Here is a 1,476-nt window from a genome sequence, read left to right as displayed (position 1 = left end):
TCAATTCTTTAAAATTCAGCTCAGGCTCTCTCTTATTGTTGCCACCTTTCCTGAATCTACCAGTTTCTATTGCTTCCAGAAATTAATATGTATTTACTATGCATATATTAATTTGTATTTAGTTATGCATATATGTTGTTTTCTTTAAGAGAATAAAAGTTTCTTGAGGGTAGGGATTGCTTTCATTCTTGTCTTTGTTGCCCTAGTTCCTTGTAAAGGACCTGATACAAACACATTTATTGATACCAAATATTTGTTGAATTGAAGTTTATTCTGTAATTCTAAGGCATTTGCAAAATCACTTTTTTAAGAATTAATCTCTGGAGAGCTGCCTTTATGTCATGATTTCTCAGGCTATAGATAAAGGGGTTAAGCATTGGGCTAGCCACAGTAAATATAACTGTGGCTATTGTGTCCACATTTGAGTAGGAGGATGAGGGGTGCAGATAGACCCCTATTATGGCCCCATAGAAGAGGGAAACCACTGTGAGGTGAGAGCCACAAGTAGACAGGGCTTTCTGTATTCCTTGTGTAGATGGGATCTTCATCACATTGGAAAATATAAAAACATAAGAGATGGCAATACATGTGAATGGGGTAATAAACACTGCCCCACCCACAGTGAACACCATCAAATCACTGAAAAAGGTATCTGAACATGAGAGCTTTCGAACTGCATAGGGATCACAATAGAAGTTAGAAATGCCATTGTCAGCACAGAAGGAAAAGTGAGCAGTTATTAGGGTGTGTAGGAGAGCATGAAGATTAGTGATGACCCAGGATATAGCCAAAAGAAGGATGCAAAGCCCAGGGCGCATGACAGTGGTGTAGTGAAGTGGGCGACAAATGGCTATGTAGCGGTCATAAGACATTATCATAAGAAGAAACCCATCCATGTTTACAAAAGTAATGAAGAAATACATCTGAATCAAGCACTCTGCATAAGAGATAGACTTACTTCTTATTATATGGTTTACCAACGTCTTGGGGAGAGTAACTGATGAAACGCAAATGTCAGCAAAAGAGAGGTTGGCCAGGAAGAAGTACATGGGTGAGTGGAGCCGGGCATCCAGGCCAATGGCCAGCATGATAAGCATGTTTCCAATCACAGTGATAAGATACACAAACAGGAATAACCAGAAGAGAATTTGCTGCTGCTGTGGCTGGCTGAAGACCCCAAGGAGAAGGAATTCAGAGACAATTGTTTGATTTTTTCTTTCCATATCTACCAGTGAAATAATATAGTTCGATCAATAAAGGATAATGTAGTTTTAATATAGTTCAATTACTAAAGGATAATAAAATTGTAATAGTTACTGGTATTCATTATTTAGGAATAAATTTTCTTGTATGTCCCCAAATCCATGATGTTTCTTTTTTTGTTATTATTCTAACTGCAACATTAGTTAGTCTAACCTTCTAGAACAATGATTTAATTCTCATATCAGTGGACTGAGGATTTGGTCATGCATTTAG

The 1,476-nt window shown here is 37.5% G+C and overlaps 1 protein-coding gene across 1 annotated transcript; it reads right to left on the bottom strand.

Moving 5' to 3' along the window:
• Positions 1-281: 281 nt before the first annotated feature.
• LOC141509982 (olfactory receptor 1f45-like) lies at positions 282-1,223 on the bottom strand. Its single transcript, XM_074219927.1, has one exon. The coding sequence runs from the start codon at positions 1,221-1,223 to the stop codon at positions 282-284; it is 942 nt and encodes a 313-aa protein (XP_074076028.1).
• Positions 1,224-1,476: the final 253 nt, after the last annotated feature.

This window comes from Macrotis lagotis, chromosome 1, assembly GCF_037893015.1.
Source record: "Macrotis lagotis isolate mMagLag1 chromosome 1, bilby.v1.9.chrom.fasta, whole genome shotgun sequence".
In the NCBI taxonomy this organism is placed as follows: domain Eukaryota; kingdom Metazoa; phylum Chordata; class Mammalia; order Peramelemorphia; family Peramelidae; genus Macrotis; species Macrotis lagotis.
The sequence above is the reverse complement of the archived record's forward strand: the minus strand, read 5'-3'. Positions and strand labels throughout refer to the sequence as shown.